At 47.0% G+C, this 23,146-nt stretch overlaps 1 protein-coding gene across 1 annotated transcript in view; it reads left to right on the plus strand.

Moving 5' to 3' along the window:
* Positions 1–23,146, plus strand: part of LOC115092436 (disintegrin and metalloproteinase domain-containing protein 9-like) — a 222,976-nt gene that overhangs the window by 34,990 nt on the left and 164,840 nt on the right. Inside the window, exon 3 of the mRNA XM_029603269.1 lies at positions 1,580–1,751. Within this exon, the coding sequence (XP_029459129.1) occupies positions 1,580–1,751 (172 nt within the window). The remainder of the gene's footprint in view (positions 1–1,579; positions 1,752–23,146) is intronic.

The following is a 23,146-nucleotide window of genomic DNA, read 5'->3' on the forward strand; positions in this document are numbered from 1 at the left end:
GGCAGACTTGTATGCATGAATTTTGGCTTCTTTAAGCTGCCAGAGTATTAAATATTTCTGTGTTCCTGAGCTGCTCTATTTTTTTTAATAATACAGCATTTCTTGGGCTGTTCATGTTTGGGGAATAAACTAGCAAGTTGTGAGAGCTCATAAATGAAAATGAAAGTTTTGCACTGCAACGGTATGCAACCTCAGAAGCTCTATTTGTTATAAAATTTATACATTAGTCCATTGTGTTCTTATAGGTGAATTTTAAAAGCCTTATGTGTGCCACAGCCGGGAGATATTTGGAGAAGTTGGGCTGACGTGCTGTGTAGATGTTAAAAAGTGCATATATATGTGGGTCTCTCCCAGTACATGCACACATTTTTTTGCCAAAAAAAGGGTGGGGCATTGGTGTAATCTGGGCGGGGCAGAGTATGGACATTCCAAGATGTCTCAATTAATCCAGTGCCTAAATTCTTAAGTGCACAAGTGTGTGGTGGGGTCCTCTACCATGTAACTTTACTTCTTCTGTCAGAAAACAAAAAAACTAAAGAGGTAAGCAGGGTTTTAAGGGTTGTAGCTAAAAGGTTAAAAGGAAGGTCAATTAACTGGAGGGGTTAGGAAGTCCGTTTATCTAGGTGAACTGTAATCAAACTGTTTTAATTATCTCCCCACTTACCAGGTAGAAACAGCATTTGCACACACATGCGCACGTCCATATAAAATTCCATGCACCTGTAAGCATGTACAGCCTATTTTATACCATGTGCATCTATACGTGAGTATGTTATAAAATGGCAACATCCTTTGCTGCGAGCCAGCATATGCACATACATGTGCGCCCATGCGCTGGTATCAAAGTTACCATGGCTGAAATGATACACCATTGAGTGTCAGTGTGCTCCTCAAAGGGCATTAAGATTGGCAGGTGACAATTTATTACATGTCCCATTCTTCCGGCTTCTTCACCTGGATAAAACCAAGGAAAGAAAGTTATATGTAGCAAGATCTTATACTCTGGAACAGTTTGACCAATGATATTCACATGCTCCAATGTTATTCTACTTTGGGAAACAGGCTTTATTTCTGACATGCATTTTGCTAACTATTTACAGCAGATTCCATGGCTATAATCAGCTTATAGGTGTACAAATGCTGTTAGGTTTGTTAGGTTCTTATTTTTGCTGTTTTTAATGTATTAATTTATTTTGTTTTTAATTTCTTTATTATTCTTAGTCCACAAGATTTTGTTGTATATGTTTATCTTTTGATATTGCAAACTTTGCTGTGATCATTATGCATTACTGTACTCTGCCAAGTACTTTATGTTGTGCAGACTATAAATCAGTTAAATAAATAAATTTGAGTTCCAAATACAAGAAATATGTTTGCCACTGGCATGTAGAAAAGAACTGTATTGTTGTGGTTAAAATATTTCATTGCACAAGTTATCTTAAGAAAGGAACATAAGATAAGGGATATCTAACCAATCTACCTATTCATTTGGTTAATCAATATTTCAGGTTTTAAATATTAGTTGCTGTAAGTATAATGTGGCAAAGCATACATATTAAATTTGTTTTTCCTATAACAGTACAACATCAACATTTAGTCAATGCAGCATTGACTCTTATACTGATTTAATTGAACAACATAAAGCAGATTGTCTGTTGAATATTCCATTACCTGGATCAATCCATGCTCCACAAACATGTGGCAACAAAATTGTGGAAGGAGATGAGCCATGTGATTGTGGCTCTGAAAAGGTTAGCTATTTCTTTTAATATTATTATAAAAATACAATTGGGAAGTGATCAGTGTGAATTAGATATGCACACATAAATATATTTCTCATCCTTTTCCATTAAAAATAAGAGTGATCTATACTATATGGTGGCTTCTCTGCAACTTGCTTCATCCTGTGGTGCATTTCTGACTGAGTAATCCAGTTCAGATTCAGTAATATTAAAGGTTTGGTGTAGTAATTGATATATCAAAATGCTAATTTCGACATCTATCTATTAAGGTGTTTAGAGAGATTACTTATGTTTGACTCTTTTTGTATATCTATATATATGAATGTGCATAATAGAATAATTTTAAGGCTTATAGCGTATTTTTATCCACTGACTTTGCACCAGTTTTCAAAGTGAAAATACATGCGTACATTCACTTTGAAAATTATCCTAGGAAACTGAATAACACACATTTAGAGCTATTAACTTGTATGTGGTTTTCCAGACAAAAATGTGTGCATACTTTTGAAAAAGCAAACATATGTGCAAAGTTCCAAACCCTGGGGAATGCCTCTTGTCAGTGCAGGTAAAGTTATACACATAGCGACCCTATGTGTGTACTTTTATCTGCATATAGGGCAGGCAATTTTTAAAATAACCATCTATGTGGGTAAAGTACAGTTTAACACACTATAATGGCTTTGAAAATTACTCACATATAGGTAAATTTTAAAAGGAGCGCACATGTACCCATAAATGCGCTTATTGGACATGCAAGGAAAAATATGCTTAATTTTATATTGTGCATGCAAGTACATGCATATCATTTCAAATATCCCTGCTGCGCATATGTGTGGTGCTTTTATGTGCATACTCACCTCACAAGTCATCACTGAGAGATTGAGAAAGAGAATCTGCTGTTCTATATACCTCCCACTGTAAGAGGAGCACTTTCAACTCAGGGTAGGTTTTTTGGGGGTGGCGGTGTCACAAGGTTCTACAGATCCTTGCACTCTAGGCAGACCAATGTAACACCACCAAACCCCCCAAACCTACCCTGAGTTGAAAGTGCCCCTCTTACAGTGGGACATATATAGCGTGTCAGATTCTCTCTCTCTCTCTCTCTCTCTGTCTGTCTCGGTGTTCAGGATTCCTCTGGCCCAAAATCTCCAGACTTGTGCCTCATCAGGACCAGCAGTAAAGTTATGCAGGTAACTTGTCACACGTTGTCATGTTCAGTTTTGCAAAATCCAGGGGTTACATGTGTAAGTATTGACCCCTTTTCTGCCTTCTTATTTTTGATGCACACACAAGTATGTATGCGCATACTTCCTGGCTTCCTAAAATTCGCATTGCTTGCACGTGGCTCACATACGCATGTACGGGGCCATTTTTCCACGAGCAACACTTTTAAAATATACCTGATAGTGCATTATACCTTTCTATGTACAATTTTCTATGTATCCATGTACATTTGTGAATAATAAATATATGATTGAGTAAAAATGGATTATTTATTCCTTACAGCTCTCTTGTGTGATAGAGAAGGTACAGAGAAGGGCAACCAAAATTATAAAGAGGATGGAACAGCTCCCCTATGAGGACAGGCTGAAGAGGTTAAGCCTGTTCATCTTGGAGAAGAGATGGCTGAGGGGAGATATGGTAGAGATCTTTAAGATCATGAGAGATCTTGAACAAGTAGATGAGAATCGGTTATTCACACTTTCGGATAATAGAAGAACTAGAGGGCATTCGATGAAGTTAGCAAGTAGTATATTTAAGTGTAATCGGAGAAAATTATTTTTCACTCGACGCACAATTAAGATCTGGAATTTGTTGCCAGAGGATGTGGTTAGTGCAGTTAGTGTAGCTGGGTTCAAAAAAGATTTGGTAAGTTCTTGGAGAAGTCCATTAACTGCTATTAATGAAGTTGACTTAGGGAATGGCCTCTGCCACTACTGACATCAGTAGCATGGGATCTTCTTGGTGTTTGGGTGCTTGCTAGGTTCTTGTGGCCTGGTTTGACTTCTGTTGGAAACAGGATGCTGGGCTTGATGGACCCTTGGTCTGACCTAGCATGGCAATTTATTATGTTCTTATGATTTTCATAGTAATTAGGTAATAAGTGTTCCTTCTCTAGTCATATGTTTGAAGGTTTTCATGTGGTAAAATATGAATTTAGGATGCCTATCTCAAAGGTAGCTTCATTTATGTTTTTGATTTACCCAATTTTAAAATGTTTTGGGAACCTGTTTGGATACATTTTACTATATAGATGTTGACTCTGTGGACCCTTGGGCCGATCGGAACCGATGGAAAGAGACTGAGAGGGTTCTCAGCAGTGATGCCGATCGGAAGGCGGCAGAAGCGGACTCGAGGATGGCTGGCTGAAGGAACCACGGAACGCCCTATGCGACCAAGGGCTTGGCAGGAATTGGAGAGAAGGTGAGACTGGCCTGGTGGTAGAAGATCTTCGCCCTGGAGACCGGTACTCCCCCGAGAGGAGCTCGTAAGAGTCCGGCCGCTGGGACTTAGGAGATTCACCCTGGAAGCCGGTGTCCCCCCAGGAGGAGCCCGTAGGGACCCGGCCGCTGGGACTTAGGAGATACCTCGGAGACGGAGTCCTGAAGAAGTCCAAGGTCGAGAGTCGGAGGGATGTCGCTCACCAGGCCGAGTCGAGTACCAGAGAATCACCGCTAGCCGAGCCGAGTCAGGAGCCAGAGAGTCGTTAAAAGCCAAACCGAGTCAGGAACCAGAGAGTCGTTGAAAGCCAAAACCGAGTCAGGAACCAGAGGATCAGAAGACAAGCAGGAACTCAGCAACTGGGAGCAGGAAGAACCTGGGAACCTCGTTGCAAGGCAGGGAGTGAAGGAACTGCAGGGCTTAAGTAGCCCTGCAGCGTCTGACGTCACCAGCTGATCCTGGGCTGTTCCCGCGCTGGCCCCTTTAAATCCTGAGGCTCAGCGCGCGCGCGCGCGCGCGGCTAGGGGGCGGGGCCAGCCGCGGGAGGACGCCGGCTGCTACTACGGCGCGGCAGCGCCATACTCGGGGCCTGCACGGCCCGAGGGGAGCTCGAACCAGGCCGGGACCGGGTCGTAGGTAGGTGGCGCTTCCGGGGCCGACTGGGAATCGCAACAGTACCCCCTCTCCTACGCCCCCTTCCCGGGGGCCTCGGCCGATCGGGGTGACTCAGATGGAACTGGTGGAGGAGGTCTTTATCCAGGACGTGGGAGGAGGGTTCCCACGAGTTCTCCTCAGGACCGTATCCCTCCCAAGAGAGGAGATATTCCCAGTGACGTCGACGGAACCGAACATCCAAGACCTCCTTTACCGTGTACGTGGCCCCAGGGTCCGAAGCAACATCAGTGGGCTCTGGAGGTAGAGGTCGAAAGCGAGAGAGGACCACAGGCTTGAGGAGGGAGACATGGAAGACGTCATGTATCCGAAGGGTCGATGGAAGACGTAGGCGATAGGAAACTGCTCCAACCCGCTCGGCTACCCGGAAGAGTCCAATGTACCGGGGCGCTAGCCTCATGGAAGGAGTCCGAAGCTGGATGTTCTTGGTACTGAGCCATACCTTAGATCCGGGCAGAAACACTGGGGCAGGGCGCCAAGACCTATCCGCGTAAGCCTTGAACCGGGCGGCGGTACGGTGAAGCTTTTCTTGAGTGGCTTGCCAAAGGTTGTGAATTTGGCTGGCCATCAGTTGCGCCGCTGGTGAAGACACTGGTATTGGTAATGGTAGAGGAGGTTTGGGAACCTTCCCATAAACCAACTGGAAAGGGGACTGCAACGTGGCGGAGTGTCGATGGCGATTATAAGAGAACTCGGCCCAGGGTAGGAGGGCGACCCAGTTGTCCTGCAGCTCCCCTACAAAGGCTCGGAGGAATGCCTTCAGAGTTCGGTTTGTGCGTTCAACTTGACCGTTGCCCTGAGGATGAAATGCCGTGGTGAGGTCTAGCTGGACCCCAAATTTCTTGCAGAGAGCCCTCCAGTACTTTGCCGTGAATCGGGGACCCCGGTCCAAGGCAATATGTAGAGGAAGGCCATGCAGTCGGAAGACATGGTGAACAAAAAGCTCAGCCAGTTCGGAGGCGGAGGGCAGCTTGGCTAAGGGCACAAAATGGGCCAACTTCGAGAATCGGTCGACCATGACCCAAATCACGGTCCTCCCATCGGACGGAGGCAGTTCCACAATGAAATCCGTAGATATGTGCGTCCACGGTTCCGTGGGAATGGGAAGCGGCTGCAGGAGACCCCATGGACGGCCTGGTAATGGTTTCTGCTGCGCGCACGTGGGAAAAGACTGTACATATAGGCGAACATCCTCCTTCACCCGTGGCCACCAATAGAATTCTGTTAGTAGTTCAAGAGTCTGGGCAATCCCGGGGTGGCCGGCCGTCAGGGAGTCGTGTGCCCATGCTAGGACCCTCTTTCTCGAGCGTGCAGGAACTACCGTCTTCCCCGCTGGTGCAAGTTCGGTGGCAGCCAATTGAACTTTAGCGGGATCCAGAATGTATTGAGGGGTTTCAGAGGTATCCTCAATCTCAGTGGTGCGTGAGAGGGCGTCTGCCCTAACGTTCTTGGCCGCCGGTCGGTACCGAAGGGAAAAATTGAACCGGCTGAAAAAGAGGGACCAGCGCGCCTGCCGGGGATTGAGCCTCTGCGCATGGGATAAATATTCCAAATTTTTGTGATCCGTGTAAACTGTGATTGGATGTTGGGCCCCCTCCAGCCACTGGCGCCACTCTTCAAAGGCTAGCTTGATGGCAAGTAGTTCTTTGTCCCCGATACCGTAATTCTTCTCGGCAGGCGAGAACTTACGGGAGAAGTAGGAACATGGCCGAGCTTTACCGTCCTTGGAGACCTGGGACAGGACGGCCCCAACGGCCACATTGGAGGCATCCACCTCCACTATGAATGGACGTACGGGATCCGGGTGTCGGAGGCAGGTGTCCTGCAGGAAAGCCTCCTTAAGGTCTTGGAAGGCCTGTACGGCGGTCGGAGTCCAATTACGTGCATCGGCACCCTTGCGCGTGAGAGCTGTTAGGGGCGCCACCAGGGTGGAATAATGCGGGATAAAGTGGCGGTAGAAGTTGGCGAAGCCTAAAAAATGCTGAAGCGCTTTTATTCCCACCGGTTGTGGCCAGTTCCGGATAGCGGCGACTTTATCGGGATCCATGCGGAAGCCGGTAGAGGAAACGATGTACCCTAGGAAGTGCAAAGATTCTTCCTCGAACTGACATTTCTCTAGCTTGGCATACAATCGGTTCTCTCTTAGCTTTAGTAAAACCTGGCGAACATGTTGACGATGGTCTACAAGGTCCCGGGAGTATATTAACACATCGTCCAGGTAGACGATGACTGAGGTGTACAGGAAGTCGTAAAGCACCTCGTTCATTAGATTTTGAAACACGGCTGGGGCGTTACAGAGACCAAATGGCATGACGAGGTATTCATAATGACCATCCCTGGTATTAAAAGCGGTCTTCCACTCGTCTCCCGGTCGGATCCGTACGAGGTTATACGCCCCTCTAAGGTCCAGCTTGGTGAAGATGCGGGCCCCTTGCAGACGATCCAGGAGTTCCGGGATCAGGGGCAACGGATAGCGGTCTCGTCGGGTGATCTGGTTCAGGCCCCGGTAGTCAATACAGGGCCGAAGAGACCCATCCTTCTTGGCCACGAAGAAGAAGCCGGCCCCCGCCGGGGAGTTGGATGGTCTTATAAACCCTCGGTCCAAATTCTCCTTAATGTAGTCCGACATGGCCTTGGTTTCCAGCAGAGACAGAGGGTAAACTCTACCGCGAGGTGGCGTGGTATCCGGAAGCAGATTAATCGCGCAATCAAAGGGCCGATGCTCAGGTAGTAGTTCAGCCTTCTCCTTAGAGAAGACATCCCGGAAGGCTTGGTACGGTGGTGGCACCGTTAACGGGGCTGCCAGGAGTGGAAGCGTCTGGAGTGGACGAGCAGGAAGACAGCGATGGAAGCATGCCGACCCCCATGAGGTAATCTGAAGCGAGTCCCAGTTTATTACTGGAGAATGTCTCCTCAGCCAGGGCAGTCCTAAGATGAGCAGGTGAATGGATTTGTCAAGGATGAGAAAAGAGATCTCCTCCCTATGAAGAAGCCCAACCTGAAGCTGGAGAAGATGCGTACGGGTGGTAATGGTCCCCGGGAGAGGAATCCCCTGGATGGAGGATACCTGCAAAGGTGGTTCCTGAGGCAAGACCTCGAGCTGCAGCTGTTGTACTAGATCTCGGAGGATAAAATTCCCTCTGGACCCAGAGTTGAGCAGTGCCAAGGTATCGAATCCTCCTCCTGGGAGACAGAGTTTCGCCGGGACAGTACATGGGGAGTCCGGAGAGGTACTGCCTAGAATCAACTCCCCACTAGACTCTAGGTTCGGGCATTTCCCGGACGTTCAATGCAGCGAGCCAGAAAGTGCCCCTTACCACCACAGTAGAGACATAACCCCTGCGAGCGTCGACGCCTCCGTTCCTTGGCAGAGAGAGGACCCCGGCCCAATTGCATGGGTTCTTCAGGCGGAAGGGCAGCTGCCGCAGGTGGTGAGGCTCGGACCCGAGGTGGCGTGGTTCGACGAGCGGCCTGCCCCTGGACGGACCTTCGATCCCGGAAGCGGCGCTGGATGCGTCGGTCAACTCGTCCGGCCAGCTCTATGAGCTCTTGGAGATCATCCGGAAGGTCCCGGGCCGCGAGCTCGTCCTGGAGCCGTGGAGAAAGGCCCTCCAGGAAAATTCCATGTAGGCTGTCCTCCCCCCAGGCCAGTTCGGAGGCTAGGGTCTGGAACTCCATAGCATATTCCTCTAGGGGGCGATTGCCTTGTCTCAGCTGGAGGAGTTCTGAGGCAGCCGTGGAAGCGCGAGACGGTTCATCAAAAATTCTACGAAAAGCCTTGACGAACTGTACAAGGTTATTCAGTCGGGAATCCTGGCGCTCCCAGAGGGAGGAGGCCCAAGCCAAGGGTCTCCTGTCAAGGAGGGAAATAATGTAGGTCGTCTTGACCCGGTCCGTGGAGAATTGCGCAGGCAGAAGGTCGAAGCGGATATAGCATTGGTTGAGGAATCCCCGGCACGCCTTCGGATCTCCAGAATACCGGGGCGGTGATGGCATCTGTACCGGGACGGAGGAACCCGTATTGGCCTGAGACGAGGATGCCGCAGAACTGGCTGCGGAGGCCCCCTCAACCCGATCCGCCAGACGTTGAACTGTTGACATCAAGGTGTCGAGGCAGATATGTTGCTGTTGCAGCTTCTGGGCTATGCCCGGAATAGCCTTGAGGCCGGCAAGGTCCGCCGGGTCCATGGCCTTGCAATCTGTTGACTCTGTGGACCCTTGGGCCGATTGGAACCGATGGAAAGAGACTGAGAGGGTTCTCAGCAGTGATGCCGATCGGAAGGCGGCAGAAGCGGACTCGAGAAAGGCTGGCTGAAGGAACCACGGAACGCCCTATGCGACCAAGGGCTTGGCAGGAATTGGAGAGAAGGTGAGACTGGCCTGGTGGTAGAAGATCTTCGCCCTGGAGACCGGTACTCCTCCGAGAGGAGCTCGTAAGAGTCAGGCCGCTGGGACTTAGGAGATTCACCCTGGAAGCCGGTGTCCCCCCAGGAGGAGCCCGTAGGGACCCGGCCGCTGGGACTTAGGAGATACCTCGGAGACGGAGTCCTGAAGAAGTCCACGGTCGAGAGTCGGTGGGATGTCGCTCACCAGGCCGAGTCGAGTACCAGAGAATCACCGCTAGCCGAGCCGAGTCAGGAGCCAGAGAGTCGTTGAAAGCCAAACCGAGTCAGGAACCAGAGAGTCGTCGAAAGCCAAAACCGAGTCAGGAACCAGAGGATCAGAAGACAAGCAGGAACTCAGCAACTGGGAGCAGGAAGAACCTGGGAACCTCGTTGCAAGGCAGGGAGTGAAGGAACTGCAGGGCTTAAGTAGCCCTGCAGCGTCTGACGTCACCAGCTGATCCTGGGCTGTTCCCGCGCTGGCCCCTTTAAATCCTGAGGCTCAGCGCGCGCGCGCGCGCGGCTAGGGGGCGGGGCCAGCCGCGGGAGGATGCCGGCTGCTGCTACGGCGCGGCAGCGCCGTACTCGGGGCCTGCACGGCCCGAGGGGAGCTCGAACCAGGCCGGGACCGGGTCGTAGGTAGGTGGCGGTTCCGGGGCCGACCCGGAATCGCAACAATAGATTCAAATTAATATTATAACTGTCTCTAGGGTATACTATTTTACAAATAGTTTCTTGACACAAATCAGTTACATTAGATTTAAAATATGATACATATGTTTTAAATATTCTTTTCATATTTAATGATGAAATTTATTTATCTGATAAATGAACAACACTAATTTATTGGGCTAAATATATTTGAGACTAGCTTTCAAGAATGAACTATTTCAACAAGTCAGAGCTCATTTTGATTTGATCTTATGCACGCCTTACTGAAAACTAAGAAGATCATATTCTACAGTCTCATCTAGTCTAATTTCCTGGTCACTTAGACAAAGTCCTCAGTCATGTTTGCATAATAGGGATATGTGCGGAAAAAAAATTTGATTCAGTTTGTTATTCCGGTTTCGTTTCCTAAATTTATTTATTTAGAATTATTTGTATACCACATACTCCATAGATTAAAGTGGTTCACAATAAAAACATACATAATAAAAACATGAAATTAATACAAACTAGACATTCTCATTAGCACATTCCAGAAGAAATCAGTCTGGGGTAATATCTCATCCCCATCTTTTTTAGCTTCCATCAATTATTTCTTTAAATGCCTGTCAGAATAGCCATGTTTTTAATTGCTTTTGGTATATTTTACTATCAGCTGTTAGATGTAAATTCTGAGATATGGTGTTCCACAATATTGTTCCTGCTATCAAAATGGCTCTTTCCCTCACTTCCCCTAGATCAGAGCTTTCCAAACTTTTCATGTTGGTGACACACTTTTTAGACAAACATAATTTCGTGACACAGTAATTCAGTCTACCAGCAAACCAGAAGTTAAAGGTTAAACGAACAAAATGTATTTCAACAATTTATGTATGTTTCCTTAAATATATACATTTATTTATTTATTTATTTTTAATTTTTATATACCGGAATTCCTGTATACAATACAAATCAGTCCGGTTTACATTAAACAATAAGATACCCTGGATGGGATGTTCCACCCTGGGCTTATTACAAGAAACATAGAACCATAATAGTTAACAATTGATATTAAACAGAGCGTGTGTTCAACTTTTTACAAAGAACTTTAGTAGCAACAACCGGGCTACAAAACATTATACCAGAATATAATATTATACCAGAATATAATGAAAGGATCTGAAGGATCTAAGAGTCAGGAGGAGGAGCTTAGTTACACTCTGGTAATTGGAAAGCCTGCCTAAAGAGCCAGGTTTTTAACCTTTTCTTGAACTCTGGTAGACTGGGTTCAAGGCGTAGGTCTGGTGGGAGATCATTCCATTGATGGGGTCCCGCAGATGAGAGTGCTCTTTTTCTTAGTGTTGATTTAACTGGAGCTGTGACTAGAGTGCCTTTGTAGGCATTTCTGATGGGTCTGGAGGATAAATGTGGACGAAGTGGAGTTAGTAGTGATAAAGGTGCGATATTATTAATGGCTTTATGAATTATTGTTAAGGTTTTATATAGGATTCTCTGTTTGATGGGTAGCCAGTGGAGACTGCTCAAGATGGGGGTGATATGGTCTCTTCTATTCGTGTTAGTTAAGATTCTGGCTGCGGCATTTTGTACCATCTGTAGGGGTCTGATGCTGTTGTGGGGGAGGCCAAGTAGGATTGAGTTGCAGTAATCGAGTTTAGAAAAAATAATGGATTGTAGGACGAGGCGGAAGTCATTAAAGTGAAGGAGTGGTTTTAGTTTCTTTAGAACTTGAAGTTTAAAGAAGCAATCCTTGGTGGTTGTGTTTATGAATTTTTTCAGGTTAAGTTGGGTGTCAAACCATGCTCCTAGATTCCTGACGTCTGTAGAGAGATTCTTGTTTAAAGATGTGGAATGTGCAAGGCTAGGTGTAGCTTGTGCCATGCTTGTTATGTGGGTGTTTGGGTTATGTGAAATAAGAAGCATCTCTGTTTTGCTGGAGTTTAGAATCAGGTTCAGGTTGGAAAGTAGTTGTTTAATTGGTTGTAGACAGTTTTCCCAGAAGGTGAAGGTTTTTTGGATTGATTCTGTGATGGGGATGAGGATCTGGATGTCATCTGCATAGAGGTAATGAGTGAGCTTGAGTTGTGAAAGCAGATGGCAGAGGGGGAGGAGGTAAATGTTGAACAGGGTGGGAGAGAGGGATGAACCTTGTGGAACGCCTTGGTCTGATAGGATGGGGTCAGATTCCTTGTTGTTTATTCTGACCTTGTAAAACCTGTTTGATAGGAATGACTTGAACCAACTTAAGGCTGTGCCTTTTATTCCTATGTTTGATAGTTGGTCTAGGAGTTGTGAGTGATTTACCGTGTCAAACGCTGAGGATAAGTCTAAGAGAACCAATAAGAATGACTGTTTTTTCTCAAGGTTCAAAAGTATTGTGTCTGTGAGAGAAAGCAACAGGGACTCTGTGCTTAGTGATTTACGAAAACCGTATTGTGCAGGGGAAAGAATGTTGTGTTCCTCGAGATAATCGGAAAGTTGTTTATTTACAGCTTTTTCCATCAATTTGGAGATCAGTGGCAGGTTTGCAATGGGTCTGAAGTTAGATGGGTCCGTGGGTGAAGCAGTAGGTTTTTTCAGTAGTGGTTTGAGGATTGCTAGTTTTAACTGGTTAGGAACTGTGCCTAGGGCTAAGGAGGTATTAATGATATCCGCAATGGGTTTAGCAACTGTGCTTCGGATGGCAGTGAGTAAATTAGTAGGAAGTGGGTCTGAGGGATGTGCAGAAGGTTTAATTTTTTTTAAGTAAGTTTTCGATCTCCATGGCGGATGTGGGCTCGAGTGACTCTAGACTAGCATTCTGGGAGAGTTGATATGTGCTTGGAGGTGTTGGTAGAGTGTGATGGGTTGTAATAGAGCGAATAAGGTTGGAGATTTTTGTCTTGAAGTAGGTGGCTAATTCGTTGGCCTTGCTGAGTGCTTGTTGGTCTGGAATGGATGGGGGCGTAGGTTTGGTGAGGGAAGCGACATAAGAGAATAAAGCTTTAGAGTCAAAGATGAAATTATGAATTCATATTATGAATACATAATTATGAATACATAAATAAAATGTTTCACAACACAACCTATCTCATAATAAATATTTGCAGGCTTCCACTTCCTCCATGCTGATCTCGTACATTGTGAGATCGGCATAGAGAAAGTGCTACTCTTGCACATTCCCAAAGATTACATGTGCCAATCACTAAAAAGTAATTTTTTTTTTTTACCTTTGCTGTCTGATCTTAGTTTTCTAATCGGTTGGTCACAGGCTTTTTTTTCCACCTTTCCTTTCTTGTTTTTTTGCCAATTCCTTTTACAGGGTCTTTTTTTCTATTTCTTTTCTCTCCATCTGTCTTCCCTCAAACACACAATCAGGTTCTCATTCTCACACGCTATCTCACACATTCTCACACACACAGGCTCTCACTCACATGCAATCTCACACATCCACAGCTCTCACTCTCACATGTTTCTCTCTCATACATACATACATACTGTCTCTCTCATGCACATGCTGTCTCACTCTCACACACACAGGCTCTCTCACTCCTACATGCTCTCTTGCTCAAGCACAGGCTCTCACTGGCACATGCTGTCCCTCTGCACGGGTTGCCGAAGGATGGGCTCTTCAGAGGCCCTGATCTTCCCTGGCCGTGACATGGGATCTGCAGCGGCCCTGCTATCGGGTTTCTTCCTCTTCTCGGGCTGCCGCGACGTGGGATCCGCAGTGGCCCTGCTATCGGGTTTCCTCCTCTTCTCGGGCCGTCACGACGTGGGATCCGCAACGGCCCATTAATGCTGCTCTTCTTCTGTACGCAGCAGATGCTCCTCCTCCTTCCTGCCCACGCGGCTCCGGCAACGTTTTTCTTCCAGGGCTGCACAGGCAGGAAGGAGGAGGAGTGAACGTGACCCTTTTCTTCGGGCCGTGGTGATGTAAGCTCCACCACTGCCCGCCGATCTTCCTGCTATAGTTCCCTGCTTCCGCCGGCCCTGTGGACCAGGCGACACACCTCCACACTACAGGCGACACACTAATGTGTCCCGACACACACTTTGGAAAGCTCTGCTCTAGATGGACAAATTGTGTTTTATTTGTTTCAAATGAAAACTTTTTTTTTCATTTTGTCATGACATTCATTCATTTATTTCCCATTAAAGTCAATGGGGAAAGAAATGCATTGCATTTTTTAAACTTGCAGGCAAACATGCCTTTTGTATATAACATTTAATTTGTATACAACATTTAATTTGTATATTGTTTAACTATTTCTATTCTTTCCTCTCTTCTTCCTTCTCCAAGTTCGGCTACCCCTGTTAAATGTAACTGTACCTTCGGTCTCCACAGTTCTAGTTTTATGTTTATAATGCACTCCCGTTTTATGTAAATCAGCAAGATATGTTTTCATGATTGCCGGTATATAAAAACTCTAAATAAATAATAATAAATAATATCACTTCAAAACACCAAGAATGGGAAAAGTGGCATCAAGGCATCATGACAGGGCAAAGTAGTCTGCACAGAGGCATCAACGCCAAAGCATCAACAGAGGTATCAATACCCGAAGCACTGTGAGAAGAGCAAAGAGCACCAAGAGGGAAAAAATGGCCAAGTCTCCAAAAGAGAGTCAAATGGCCCCAACAATAGTAGCATGAAGATCCCAATGCACCAGAAGGGGAGCAAAGCAGCCCCAATAGTGGCATACACTAGAAAACCAAAAAGGGAAAATGGAACAAAAAACAGAAGAATTAAGATCCCAAGGCAACTAAAGAGGGGCAAAGGGCACTAACAATAGTAGCAAATATACCCAAGGCACCAAAAGAGGGATAATGAGGTAGAAAAGTGGCATGAATATCTCAAAGCATGCCAAGACAGTTAAGGGGGAAAACTAACCTAAAGAGAGACATAAATACACACAAGAGGAGCAACAGTGGCATCAAAATCCCAAGTTGCAAAATGAGGAGTAAGGCAATTAGGACAGTGGCATCAAAATCCCAAAGCATAGTGACATCAAAACCCCAAGGCACAGAGAGGGTAATTTCAACAGTCTCCATAAATTAGCACATGCAGGGGATGCCATTGAGGAGAGAGGAGGTGCTATGAGGTCTCCTGCATTCCTGCCGCTCTGAAGGGCTCTAGTCACTGCTGGGCTTGTTCATGCAGCTGTGTTCCATCTGCCTGCCTTCCTATTGCATCGCTGAAGGGCGGCCACCGATGTCATCAGGGCAACTGCGAGTCCTTTAAATTGAGCAGCGGAGCAGCATTCCGGCGAGGATGCCATTGAGGAGAGAGGAGGTACTGTGAGGTTTTCTGTGTTCCTGCCACTCTGAAGGGCTCCAATCGCTGCTGGGCTTGTTTGTGCATCTGTGTTCCATCTGCCTGCCTTCCTATTACATCACTGAAGGGCTGCCACCAACGTCGTCAGGGTGACCACGGACCCTTTAAATTGAGTAGCGGAGCGGCACACCACCACCGCCGGTGCATCGCCTAAGCTGACCACTCTGAAGGGATGCATGGCTTTGTCTGGCCCTGTCAGTTCGAAGTTTTTGCCATCCAATTTTTGGAGATTCTAGCATAATGGGTAAGAAAAGAAAAGTGAGATTATTGTTATGACTGTCAGCCGCGGCTGTCCGCAGCTGACCCAATTCACCTCATGTCATGCCTGGCTCTCCACTCCTGGTGAACTCACGGCTGTGGCCAGCTGCTACCGCCATATTCCTCCTGGTTCTCCGGGCCCCATGTGCCGGCTGGGATGCCGCCGACCTATGCTCCGACTTCAGTCCTCCTTAGGCGCTCACATGCACCATCTGTCCTCCCTTTAAAGGGTCAGTGGCGGGAACTCCAGGGTCGTCCCCGGCTGATGATATCACAAGCCTGAGATATTTAAGTACCTCCCTTGGCCTAAGCTAAACGACTTGGCAACGAGTTCCTTGAGCTCCTCTGGTGCTTGTTCCTGTTCTTCGGACCTGCAGTTCCTGCCTTGGATCTCAGTTCTCTGTTCGTGGACTCTGGCTCTGGGTACCCACTCCTCGGGGGCCTGCTCTGCTCTTCCATTCCAGGACTTCTGCCTCCATGCTTCTCCGCTGTTTGGGGTAGCCTCAGCATTACTACCTGAAATCCTGTCTCTACACTTCCCCGCTCCTCGGGATAGCCTCAGCTTTACTACACCAGAGATCCTGTCTCTACGCTTCCCCGCTCCTTGGGGTAGCTACAGTGTCATTATACCAGAGATCCTGTCTCCACGCCTCCCCGCTCCTCGAGGCATTCTCAACACTACTACACCAGAGATCCTGTCTCCACGCTTTCAAGCTCCTCGGGGAAGACTCAACATTACGACATCAGGGGTTCTGTCTCCGCACTCCCCGTTCCTCGGGGTCTGCCCTGCGCACGTCTGCATTGGAGATCCTTCTTCTGGTATATCCTCTCTCCAGACCTGCCCAGCATTGCAGTATCACTGTACTGACTCTCTCTGTTCCCGCTCCTCAGGGAACCCCACAGTACTGCTCAGTGCAGGAGCCTACGATCACATGGCTGTGATGCAGGCAGTTCTTCTACCTCTCCTCTCTCCTGGGCCACAACCATGGTCCTGTTGCCTTTGTTTCCAGTCAACCTCGCCTCCTGACAGTGGGGACCTGTGGGGCCCAACCCCTCAGGTAACATCAACCCTCACCTCGGGCCAAGGGTCCACGAACCCTACAAAATCTAACAATTACTATCCCAGGACAAGCAGGATGATAGTCCTCACATATGGGTGACGTTAGTGGATGGAGACCTAACACGGAAAATTTTCTGTCAAAGTTTCTAAAAAGCTTTGACTTGCACACTGAGTGCACTGAGCATGCCCAGCATGCCATGATCCCTGTGTCCACAGGGGTCTCCCTTCAGTCTCTTTTTTTCCATGCTGTAGTTAGCATCGCTTCAGGAGCTCTGTGAGAAATTTCTCACAACTTTTCTTCACGGAAACACTTAAAATTTTACTTCACAAATAATTTTTCCCTACATGGGTCTCCCTTTGCATACTTTTAATTGATGCTCGGTGAGTACTATGTCCTGTTTTTTGGTCAGTTCCTGTCACCTCACTAACGGTTTCTCACAGGGCAAGCAGGAAGGTAGTCCTCACATATGGGTGACATCATCAGGATGGAGCCCAATCACGGAAAACTTTTGTCAAAGTCTCTAGAACTTTGACTGGAACCTACTGGGCTTGCCCAGCATAGCACCAACCCTGCATCCAGCAGGGGTCCCCCTTCAGTCTTCTTTTTTCTGCGCAACAGTAGCCACGTGGGTTAAGGAGCTCTTCAGATATTCCTGACAGGAATTTTCCTCACGGAACTTCTTCAAGAAAATTTCAAAATTTTTACCCCACAGGGGTCCCCCTATTGATAACTTTACTCCGCGGTCGAATGGTAAGTTTTTTACCTGCTTGTGGTCGATTCCCGTCGAGTTTTCCCTCGCGGCCTACCGGCTATCAACCGCACCACGACTAAATTTTGTCGAGGCCATGGCGTCGGGTTTCCATTGGTGCCCCGACTGCACTCGAACAATGTCCATCACAGATCCTCATACGGTCTGCGTGATGTGTTTGGGGTCCAACCATGATGTCCTAACTTGCATCAAATGCGCCCATATGACACCAAAAGGTTGCAAGGCTCGGCTGGAGAAGATGGAACTTCTCTTTCGGTCTAAAACCCCGACTCCATTGATAGCTTTGACATCATCTGAACCAGTGCAGTCTACTTCGTGCCAGCACCATGAAATCGCTGCTGCCCGACCGGCTTCGATGACTCCGCGGTTGTCGACTCCTTCTGTCGGGAAAAGGACCAGGGAGAGCACTGTGAAAAACGTCGATACTGCCAATGAAAAGCTCAGGCCACCGATACAGGCAAGCCCTTGGCATCGATGTTGTCTGAGCCACCGACAAAGAAATCCCGTCCAGAAAAGGCCCCATCCTCTTCTGTGTCTGGGTCACAGAGGCGTTCCCCACCTGGACAGGTGCCAGGAGCCGCGATTCCACTTTCACAGGTGGACTCAAGACTGGGGCTTGATCCCTCAGCCATGATAGCCTTACTGATATTATTTAACACTTGAGCACAGTCCAAATATTGAGAAGTCTTTGGGATTCCTCAGAAGCACAAATTGCAACACTGGGACCAATACTCAGGAACCTCAAAATTGTCTTCCTCTTCCAAGAGATCTTTCAGAAGAGACTCCAAGAGGCCTACGGTCAAACCAAGGAAATATTACCCTCCGGCTTCCAGAGGTCGTCCCTCCAGGCCTTACCAAAAAGGCCAATCCAGACAACCTCAGACCCAAAAGATACAGTCAGCCCCTCAATCCAGACAACCTCAGACCCAAAAGATACAGCCAGCCTCCTCTTCCTTCCGTACCCATAGGAGGTCGATTTTGCCACTTCACCAGCATGTGACACACGATCACGACAGATAAGTGGGTACTAGCTGTTGTGACTCAAGGTTACCACCTCAACTTCCTCACCGTTCCACCGGATTCCCTACCTCGGCTGACGTGGGAAACATCTGACCATTCTCACCTTCTCGATCAGGAGGTTTCCATCCTCCTCGAGTCCCGGGCAATAGAACCAGTACCCTTCTCTCAGTAGGGCCAGGGATTCTATTCCCAGTATTTTCTAATCCCAAAATAATCTGGTGGCATTCGCCCAATACTGGATCTTCGCACCTTAAACAAATACCTACAAAGAGAGTTCAAGATGGTGACCTTGGGTTCTCTACTTCCCCCTCTGAAAAGGGAAGACTGACTCTGCTCTCTAGATCTCCAGGACGCTTACACACACATCTCAATCATTCTGTCACATCGCAGATTCCTGCAATTCCTAGTAGGCCCAAAGCACTTCCAGAATTGAGTATTGCCATTCGGCCTAGCATCTGCCCCATGAGTCTTCACCAAGTGTCTCATCATGGTAGCAGCCTATCTCAGGACTCAAAGTGTCCATGTCTACACCTATCTCAATGATTGGTTGATCAGGGCTCCCACTCATCAAACTGCTCTGATGTCCCTACATCTCACTTTGTATACCCTGATCTCCCTAGGGTTCCTCATAAACTATCCGAAATCCAGGCTAGTTCCATCTCAAACTCTATCGTTCATAGGGGCCGACTTAGACATTTTAAAAGTGAAAGCCTTCCTACCCCTGGATTGGGCTCTCACTCTCGCTTCTCTCAACTCAACTACACGTCACTTTCTGATCTTACTGGGTCATATGGCCTCCTCGGTGCATGTCACTCCGATGGCCCGCCTTGCCATGAGAGTAATGCAGTGGACTCTAAAATCGCAGTGGATTCAGTCTTCTCAGCCAATGTCCACCATTGTCCACATCACCAATCAGCTCCACTTATCGCTGGCTTGGTGGATAAACTAATCCAATCTTCTTCAAGACCTTCCATTTCAGTTTGTAGAACCTCAAATAATCTTGACAACAGATGCTTCCAACCTCGGCTGGGGCACACATGTTGCAAACCTGCAAACTCAAGGCATCTGGTCTCCAGAGGAAGCCAAACACCAGATAAATTTCCTAGAGCTTCATGCAATCAGATATGCTCTCAGGGTCTTTCAGGATTATCTCACTAACAAGGTCATCCTAATTCAAACCGACAACCAGGTGGCCATGTGGTACATCAACAAGCAAGAGGGAATGGGCTCCTACCTCCTGTGTCAGGAAGCTGCACAGATATGGGCGGAGGCTTTTTCCCACTCGATGTGCCTCAGGGCCACCTACTTACCGGGAGTGGACAATGTGTTGGCACACAAGCTGAGTCGCACTTTTCAACCACACGAGTGGTCCCGTAACCCCACAGTAGCGGACTCAATATTCCAACGCTGGGGTTACCCTCACATAGACCTCTTTGCGTCAATTCACAACCGCAAAGTAGGAAACTTGTGCTCTCTCGCGCGCAGCCAGCACTTGCAGCCAAGAGACGCTTTCTCCCTCTCATGGACCAGCGGTCTCCTTTATGCATACCCTCCACTTCCACTCATTTCTAGACTCTCATGAAGTTGCGAAAGGACAGTGGATTGATGATTCTGATAGCCCCTCACTGGCCACGCCAGGTGTGGTTTCCAATACTTCAGGACCTATCAATTCCCTGGCACATTCCTCTGGGGAAGGACGTCTTTCATTTGCCCCTGAAGAAGCTTAAGGGTGAAACACTGGCCGTGTTGGGCTATTATATGTTAAAGCAAAATTAATTAAGAGTCTACCTTTGATTGATGGAGGACTATTTTTAAGAAAAAGAAAAACTATAAATATTAAACAGATAAGACCAATAAAAACAATAAAACTATGTACATTGCAACATTGCCTGCGGATTAATAGAAAGCAGCCTGCGCTTAATTTTCAGTATATGCTGCATTGAATAATCACATTTTCAAGTCTGCTTTAAACTTGCTTTTTTCTCGCTGTGTCCTTAATTGAGTTGGTAATGAGTTCCACATTTTTGAGCCTGCGATGCATAACGCTCTTTCTCGAATTTGACTGAGATGTGCTGACTTTATTGTGGGAATTGATAAAAGACCTTTGTCAGCCGATCTCAAGTGACGTTGTGGAGTATGCAGTCTCAAAGCTGCATTTAACCATTCTGTTCTTTCTCTGTAAATTATATTATGAATTATACATGCAGCCTTATACAGGATTCTATAATGGACAGGTAACCAGTGCAAGATTATTAATGTTGGAGTAATGTGATTAAACTTCTTTTTTCCTGTTAAAATTCGAGCCGCTGTATTCTGAAATACCTGGAGAGGTCTGATGGTGGATTGAGGTAAGCCTAAAAGAAGAGCGTTGCAATAATCTAGATTGGCGAACAGTAAAGCCTGTAATACAGATCTAAAATCGGAAGGTTCCAGTAATGGCTTCAATTTTCTTAAAGTTAAAAGTTTAAAATAGCCATTTTTAACTTGGTTGCGATATGTTTTTTCATATTAAACTCTGACTCTATTATTACTATTATTACTATTATTACTCCCAAATTTCTGGCAGAAGATGAAGGCATCAAATCAATGTTTTCAAATCTAAAAGCAGGAATCTTTACTTGCGAGCATTTTCTTTCTAGTAGTATTATTTCAGTTTTTTCAGTATTTAATATTAATTTCATTTGAGATAATAGTTTTTTTATGGCATCAAGATAAAGTGTCATTAAATCTATGTCATTTTCTATCGGGACTAAAAACTGTATATCATTTGCATAAACATAAAACTTCACATCTAATCCAGTAAGAAGGTGAAAGCTGTGAAAGCAAGCAATTGTGTCTCGTGGGGCATTTTTCTGAGGACTCCCTTCCCCAGAGTTCTATGAGCCCTCTCAATCAGGATTTCAGACTCAAGACTAGAGATGTGCTTCGTGTTTAGGTATCGGGTCTGGCTTCGGTCGACCGATTCGTTTAAAAATTTAGTTTTTCGCGTGTGTTTTGGTTTTTTTATACGAACGGAGTTAGTGCGCACTAACGGGGTTAGTGCGCTCACTGTTACCGTTAGTGCGCACTACCTAAAGTTAGTGCGCACAGCCAAAAATTGCAACTTTTAAGTAAAACGTATCAATTTTTAAGGAGTCCGTTAGCTAAATGTACGGTTCCCAGCTCCCACTGGTTCGCACCACCTGGAAAACAGGCAATGGGAATGTAGAACCAGTATTTTAAATCATCCGTAGTTAGTGCGCACTAACGGGGTTAGTGCGCTCACTGTTACCGTTAGTGCGCACTACCTAAAGTTAGTGCGCACAGCCAAAAATTGCAACTTTTAAGTAAAACGTATCAATTTTTAAGGAGTCCGTTAGCTAAATGTACGGTTCCCAGCTCCCACTGGTTCGCACCACCTGGAAAACAGGCAATGGGAATGTAGAACCAGTATTTTAAATCATCCGTAGGTAGTGCGCACTATCGCTGGCTAGTGCGCACTATCGCGGATTAGTGCGCACTACCTTGAGCATGCTCTGTGAGGTCCCCGGAGGCCATTTTGCTTAAAATACACGCACTAATAATTCTTTTCTTACTACGTGCAGTCTCTGAGACAGAGCAGTGAGCTGAGCAGCACGCGCAGTGAGCTGACTCTGAGCACTGTGAGCAGCAGTACATACTACAGACACCAGTAATATAATAATCATCAATTCAACAGACGTTGATTCATTCTTCCCACATTATCATCAACTCTACCACTGTAAGTGTATAATATAATAAATATATAAGATTTTGTTTTAGTTTTTATACAACAGTATTACTTTACTAGTAGTTACTTAGTTGGTTAAGAAATAGTTAATGCACTTTTTTTTCGGTGAAGTAGCATAAAATAATATAAAAATAATATTAAATGAAGTTACTTACATTAGGGGAAATTAAAAGTTTAACACACAAAAGTACTTCATTTAATTTTATGCTAATTTAGTGAAAAAAAAAGTTTAACAGAAATTGTCAGTGTCAGACAGCTCCCTCTCTGCATGAGAGGCTGGCTGGCTTCACAGACAGGGGGGGGGGAGCTCAGCTGCCTGACCCTCACTCCTCCCCTCCCCCCATGTCCCTGCCACTGAACTGAATAGTGTACTGTCACTGTGAGGGTGAGGGCTGAGACAGCTCCCTCCCTCCCTGTCTCAGCCCTCACCCTCACAGTGACAGTACACTATTCAGTTCAGTGGCAGGGACATGGGGGGAGGGGAGGAGTGAGGGTCAGGCAGCTGAGCTCCCCCCCCCCCTGTCTGTGAAGCCAGCAAGCCTCTCACTACGTAATGCAGGCAGGGAGGGAGCTGTCTCAGCCCTCACTGTGAGGGTGAGGGCTGAGACAGCTCCCTCCCTGCCTGCATTACGTAGGGGGGGGGGGAGCTCAGCTGCTGCCTGACCCTCACTCCTCCCCTCCCCCCATGTCCCTGCCACTGAACTGAATAGTGTACTGTCACTGTGAGGGTGAGGGCTGAGACAGCTCCCTCCCTCCCTGTCTCAGCCCTCACCCTCACAGTGACAGTACACTATTCAGTTCAGTGGCAGGGACATGGGGGGAGGGGAGGAGTGAGGGTCAGGCAGCTGAGCTCCCCCCCCCCCCCCCTGTCTGTGAAGCCAGCAAGCCTCTCACTACGTAATGCAGGCAGGGAGGGAGCTGTCTCAGCCCTCACTGTGAGGGTGAGGGCTGAGACAGCTCCCTCCCTGCCTGCATTACGTAGGGGGGGGGGGAGCTCAGCTGCCTGACCCTCACTCCTCCCCTCCCCCCATGTCCCTGCCACTGAACTGAATAGTGTACTGTCACTGTG

The sequence above is a fragment of the Rhinatrema bivittatum genome, chromosome 5 (genome assembly GCF_901001135.1).
Source record: "Rhinatrema bivittatum chromosome 5, aRhiBiv1.1, whole genome shotgun sequence".
NCBI classification, from domain to species: domain Eukaryota; kingdom Metazoa; phylum Chordata; class Amphibia; order Gymnophiona; family Rhinatrematidae; genus Rhinatrema; species Rhinatrema bivittatum.